Source organism: Notolabrus celidotus, chromosome 15, assembly GCF_009762535.1.
Source record: "Notolabrus celidotus isolate fNotCel1 chromosome 15, fNotCel1.pri, whole genome shotgun sequence".
NCBI classification, from domain to species: domain Eukaryota; kingdom Metazoa; phylum Chordata; class Actinopteri; order Labriformes; family Labridae; genus Notolabrus; species Notolabrus celidotus.
The window spans coordinates 1,707,759-1,713,758 of NC_048286.1; the positions used below are offsets into that span (position 1 = coordinate 1,707,759).

General features: G+C 43.1%; 1 protein-coding gene across 1 annotated transcript in view; it reads right to left on the minus strand.

Annotated features, from left to right (window-relative positions):
- LOC117826174 (cadherin-12-like) overlaps window positions 1–2,827 on the minus strand; it is a 133,226-nt gene extending 130,399 nt beyond the window's left edge. The window contains exon 1 of the mRNA XM_034702061.1: window positions 2,262–2,827. Within this exon, the coding sequence (XP_034557952.1) occupies window positions 2,262–2,567 (306 nt within the window). The 5' untranslated portion in view covers window positions 2,568–2,827. The remainder of the gene's footprint in view (window positions 1–2,261) is intronic.
- Between the last annotated feature and the right edge of the window lie 3,173 nt (window positions 2,828–6,000).

The following is a 6,000-nucleotide window of genomic DNA, read 5'->3' on the forward strand; positions in this document are numbered from 1 at the left end:
TCCAAATCAGATACAGCTGTGATTGACAGGAACACACACTGTAAACCCGAACAACTTAAAATAGCTCAAAAGCGGAAATACAATTTTTGAGTATAACTGAAATTCAACATTCACTTCCACTGTTACGCAGATAACACCCAGCTCTACCTCACCACTAACCCCTCGTCCACTCTCCCACCCACCTCCCTCACTGATTGCATCTCTGAAATAAAAACCTGGTTCACCCTAAATTTCCTTAAATTAAACAGTAATAAAACCGAGGTTCTCCTCATTAGCACCAAATCCACTCTATCCAAATCCAATAGTTTCTCACTCACCATTGATAACTCCTCCGTCTCACCCTCCCCCCAGGTTAAGAGTCTGGGTGTCATCCTTGACAGCACATTATCCTTTCAATCACACATCAATAACATCACCCGGACTGCCTACTTCCATCTTCGTAACATCAATCGTCTCCGCCCCTCCCTCACCCCCCACACTGCCGCCATCCTTGTTCACAGCCTTGTCACTTCCCGTCTGGACTACTGCAACTCTCTCCTCTTCGGCCTCCCTCACAAATCCCTCCATAAACTCCAACTGGTCCAGAATTCAGCTGCCCGTATCATTGCCCGAACCCCCTCCATCCACCACATCACTCCTGTCCTCCAACAGCTCCACTGGCTCCCTGTTCAGTTCCGCATTCAGTTCAAAGTCCTTCTGTTGACATTCAAGACCATCCACAACCTCGCCCCCCTCCTCCATGTTCCCACTCCCTCCCGCTCCCTCAGATCCTCTTCCTCCATACACCTGTCTGTCCCCTCCGCCCGTCTCACCACTATGGGGAGCCGAGCGTTCAGCCGCTCTGCTCCCCGTCTCTGGAACTCATGACCACCTCAACTCAGAAACACAGATTCTTTCCCCCATTTCAAATCACAACTCAAAACATATCTGTTCAAAACCGCCTACTCCATCTGAGTCCAATTGCACTGTCATTTTGTTATTGTTTCTATTTTTTTCTTACCCCTTGTTAGTTTATATTGATTTCATTTCTGACTCTGATTTTGTTTCCTTTAATGTGAATTCGTGTATATATATATTTCTATCTGTGCGGTGTCCTTGAGTGCAGAGAAAGGCGCCTTTAAATAAAATGTATTATTATTATTATTATTATTATTATTATTATTATTATTATTATTATAAATACGATTTCAGTTTTCTCAATTTATTTTTTTATTTTTTTATTTTAAAGTTTCCCCAACTCAAATTTATTAGTTTCATTTTTTATATTTTTAATTCACACATACTAAATGAAACTGAGTCCATGTCATGGTTTGGTTAGTTTAGTTCTTGTGTTTCATGCCTTGGTTCCTGCCCATGTTTATTCTGTATTATTTCTCCTTTGTCTCTCTTAAGTGTTTATTAATACATGTCTCTTCCCGTGTTTTCTTAGTCTAGTCTTGTGTTTCCTGTTTTATTTTGTAGTTTGTCATAAAAACATCACTGCACATCACATAAAGAACACCAGAGAAGCATGGTGGGGGCAGCATCATGCTTTGGGTCTGTTTGTCTTCAGCTGGAACCAGGGCCTTAGTCAAGGTGTAGGGAAGTATGAACAGTTACAAACACCAGTCAGTTTAACACAAAACCTCCAGACCTCCGTTAGAAAGATGAAGATGAACTTCACTTCACTTTCCAACACGACAACAAACCAAAGCATACATCCAAATCAACAAAAGCATGGCTTCACCAGAAGAAGATTCAAGTTTTGGAATGGCTCAGCCAGAGTCCAGACCTGAATCCAGTTGAATATCTGTGGGGTGGTCTGAAGAGGGCTGTGCACAGGAGATGACCTCACTATCTGATGGATTTGGAGCTTTTTTATAAAGAAGAATGGGCAAATATCACCACGTCAAGATGTGCCATGCTAATAGACTCCTAGAATAAAACAGAGTGCTGTGATAAAATCAAAAGGTGCTTCAAACAGTTATTAGTTAAAGGGTGTGTACACTTATGAAACCACATTATTTTAGTTATTTAGTTTTTATTCTTCCCCCTAAAAGATTATAATTTTTAGTTTTCAGTTGAATTGTTCATGTTATAGGTGATATTAAAGGTGGAACAAGTTCTGACATGATTTATCTTGGTCTCATTTTTGCATCACAAAACCTGACATTTTAACAGGGGGTGGAGACTTTTGATGTCCACTGTATGTTGGCTGCAACATCTTTAGTCCGGCTCGTGTCAGACTTCAAATAATGAATACAGGGTATGTGTTTTCTTACCTTTCCAACATACTGCGGTTCTGACCCCATGTACTCCTCCAGGACAAAGAACTGGTTCCACACCCATCCTCTTTTAATCCGCTGGACCCTGGACCTCCCGTGTCCTCTGAGCCTCGTCCTGCCCTCTGATGACGTCACTTCCCCTGAAGGTAGCCTCACTTTACTACCTCCAGGTCCGCCCCTGGCAGACATCCCCCCGGCTTTAGTTCTGCTCTGGAGCTGAGCCTGCAGGGTAACTTGGGAGCTGTAGTCCAACAGGAAGACAGAGCCCACCAGAAATAGAGTGGCATATTCCCTTGTGATCATCAGGGTATATCACTGGGGAAAAAAGCTAGCGTGAAGTTCAGAGCGCGGGCTGATTCCACGGTGGGAACAGACATGCATCCAAAGCAGGATTCAACCTGCAGGTGAGCATCGGACAACAGGATTAAATTCCAAGATGATCCAACAGGATGAGAGGAAGACCTGCTACAGCACTGTCCTCACTGAAAACCATGGTGCTGGATCAGAGAGTCACTGAGCTCTTCAGGTGGATGTATCCGGACTTCACAGCAGTTTGCTGACATATAATCAGCGACGAAGTCCACCAGCTCTTCCTCCTGTCAGCTCTTCAGTTTCTGAAATCGCAGGAAAATAAGAATGACGTTGACATCCTTCAGACAAATATATGCTTTCTTTTACTTTCAAGATACACTTAACAAAAATATAAACACAACACTTTTGTTTTTGCTTATTCTATGTACACTAAAGGCCTATTTCTCTCAAATATTGATCACAATGTCTCTAAATCTGTGTTAGTGGGCACTTCTCCTTTGCAGAGATAATCCATCCACCTCACATGTGTGGCATACCAAGATGCTGATTAGACAGCATGATTGCTGGGGGGGAATAATAAATCACATATAACCAAAGTCCTTAAGGCACTTTAAAATGTGAAATAGCTATTTAATCAGCGTGACCTTTGACCCCCAGCATCTGGTCTTATCTTTCAGTCTGAGTGGAGATGTGTCCGAATTTGAAGGTATTGCTTCACAGCAGATATTTCAGTGTGTTCTTCTGTTTCAGTCTCTGAATTCTGGAGGTTTTAAAGAGAGACATGAAACGTCTGTTTCTGCCTCAGAAAGGCGTCTTTCTCCTGAGCAATAAGTCGATTCATTGGTGTTTCAGAGAGCATCCAAACTCCACACACATCAGGGCTTCGAATCATCCACTGCGGTGACCATGGTGTGCAGCTCTGCCTCTGCTCAGCCCGGACTAACTGCTGCTGCAGGCTGTGGGTGCTCTTGAGTTGGAAACAAGTGAATCTCCTCTCAAGTGTGGCATTTCTGCTCCTGTTGGCCCACTTTTATTATCCAGTGACCTCGCTGCAGTCGTGATGCAGATCGTCAGGTGATGCACGAGAAGCTAAATGAACTTGAAATGACAAAGGAATGAAACTTCACGGAAGACTCAGCTTTCTGAGAGTCCACACTCCTCTTTAGGTCAGGAGGGACATCGCTGTGCTCTGCCAGCCCGCTCGCCATCACATGACCGGGCTGGCATGGATCAGTGCTTCCTGAAACAAGAGATGGTGAAAATGCCTCTCGGGAGAGGCTTTGGTTTGTGTGTTTGTGTGTGTGTGTGTGTGTGTGTGTGTGTGTGTGTGTGTGTGTGTGTGTGTGTGTGTGTGTGTGTGTGTGTGTGTGTGTGTGTGTGTGTGTGTGGATATGATCTCTGGAGAGGCTTTAGTCCAGTCAGGCACATAACCTCACAGTATTAAAATAATTTGGAAAGGAGAATGTGAGTGGAGGGGAACTTCAGAGAGGATTACTGAACTTGAAGATCTCAATGACCTTACATTTCAGACATGTTGTGCTACTGGTTAGCACACAATTTCCAAAGTCACAGCACATTATTTCAACTTTAGGAGCTCTGTGAAATGTATCCTGATGTATGTTCTCTCACACGCTGAGTTGTTGTGTAAAGAAAGAATCATCCAGTGCTGGAATAATCTCTGACAAGATAGAGAGAATTTTTAAAGGACAGGCTTTCAGAACCATGAATAAAGATTCAGCCTGAAATAACACTTGTATTCTTGTATTAATAATGCAAGTATTGACGTTGTAATCCATCTATTTCTGAGAAATGAGCTGACTAAGAAAAGAAAGCAGAAGGTGGACTCAGTCTCTTCAGCCTGGTATATCTCTCTGTGTGGACTCTGTAGCTTCACTGTCATGGTTTATGCCATTCTTAGCACCACATACTTGTGCACTGGAGTGATCGTGTCGCTCTGCAATACCCCATCTAAATGTGTACAGGTTAGCTGTGTGAGAGGAGACAGAGTGAACGGCTGTTGGATCAGTGTAGGCAGAGGACGAGGGGATATTGCAGCAATACCAGAGAGGTTGTGAATGCTCGTGGTGCTGACCAGTTAACCAGTGAACCTATAGCAAATGCTACGACATATCATAGTTGAGAGAAGATATCTCAATGAGCTCATGGTTGGGTTGTTCATGTTTTATAAGGTTCAGTTCCGGGGTCTTTTAGCCCCCAGAACTACTTTCCCCTGAACTAAAAGGTTCCTGTGCCTCCATTGTTGTCTGCGTTTCAACCGCTGGCTGAAGTCCCGGATAGATTGTGCAAATCAGGCCAGTGACGTATGGAGGAAATAAAAGTAAATGCACTACACCACCAGACCAGTAGAGGGCAGTAAAACAAAGAGGAATGCCATTCATCACAGATGACACCATAGAAGCAGACGGACAGGCAGATATCATTATGAGCAACACAACAGTTAGCTTGTTAGCATGAAGAGACTCAGCTGGTGCTGTTTTAGATGGTGCTATATTTGATCACAGATGGATTCACTGAATCAACACGTGAGAGGAGATAAGCGCGAGTAGCAAAGACGTTTCAACACGCCTTTAAAATCCTTTTGAACTCAAAAAGCCGTGGCAGAGATCGGCCGGTGTTTTGGTTTAAACAGCGACCCTGTTAACTGGAGACTCTCAGCCGGATGCATCCCTCATAAACGTCTTTAGACCATCATTAAATATCTGATGAGGATATTTAGAAATCTTAATAAAAACTAAACTAGTTTGCATTCCCAGGAACTCCCTCTGTGTTTCAACAGCTGTGTAAACTCCACAAACACTGACACGTTCAGCTGAAGGTCTCCAGTTTACAGGGTCACTTTTAAAACCGGAACACCGGGAGGAGAGACGCATTCACGGTGGGCTGAGAGAAGACTACTGTTACAAGCTGCTAAATCAAGAGAATCACAGCTTCTTCTTTTGAAAAGTACACACACATACAAAAAAGATAGAACAAATCAAAACTAATGAAAGAAAGAGAAATCAAGTGAATCACAGATGTGTGTGATGTTATTGTGGACGGAGGGAGGAATAAAAACACTGAGGTTAATCTACCAATCAGACACGTTCAGCATTGCAGATCTTGCCCCCTGAAAGTCCGGGACCTTTGAAAAGTACTACCCCCCTAGCAGGGGCTTTTTAGGGGGGAGATTATCTACCCCTGAACTAAATTTAGACCCTTGTTCCTCCGGTTGAAACACACATAGTTCAGGGGTAAAGTTCCTCCAGTCGAAAAACGCCTTTATAAATAAAAGTTGCCCAAGTTGTTGGAGTGTGATAATTTGAAGATGATAGACAGAAAACTGGCACAGATGTAAAACATTGAACTTCGATACATTCTACATCTTTTTTGTTTATGAACAAAGAGAGATGAATAATAATTAAAA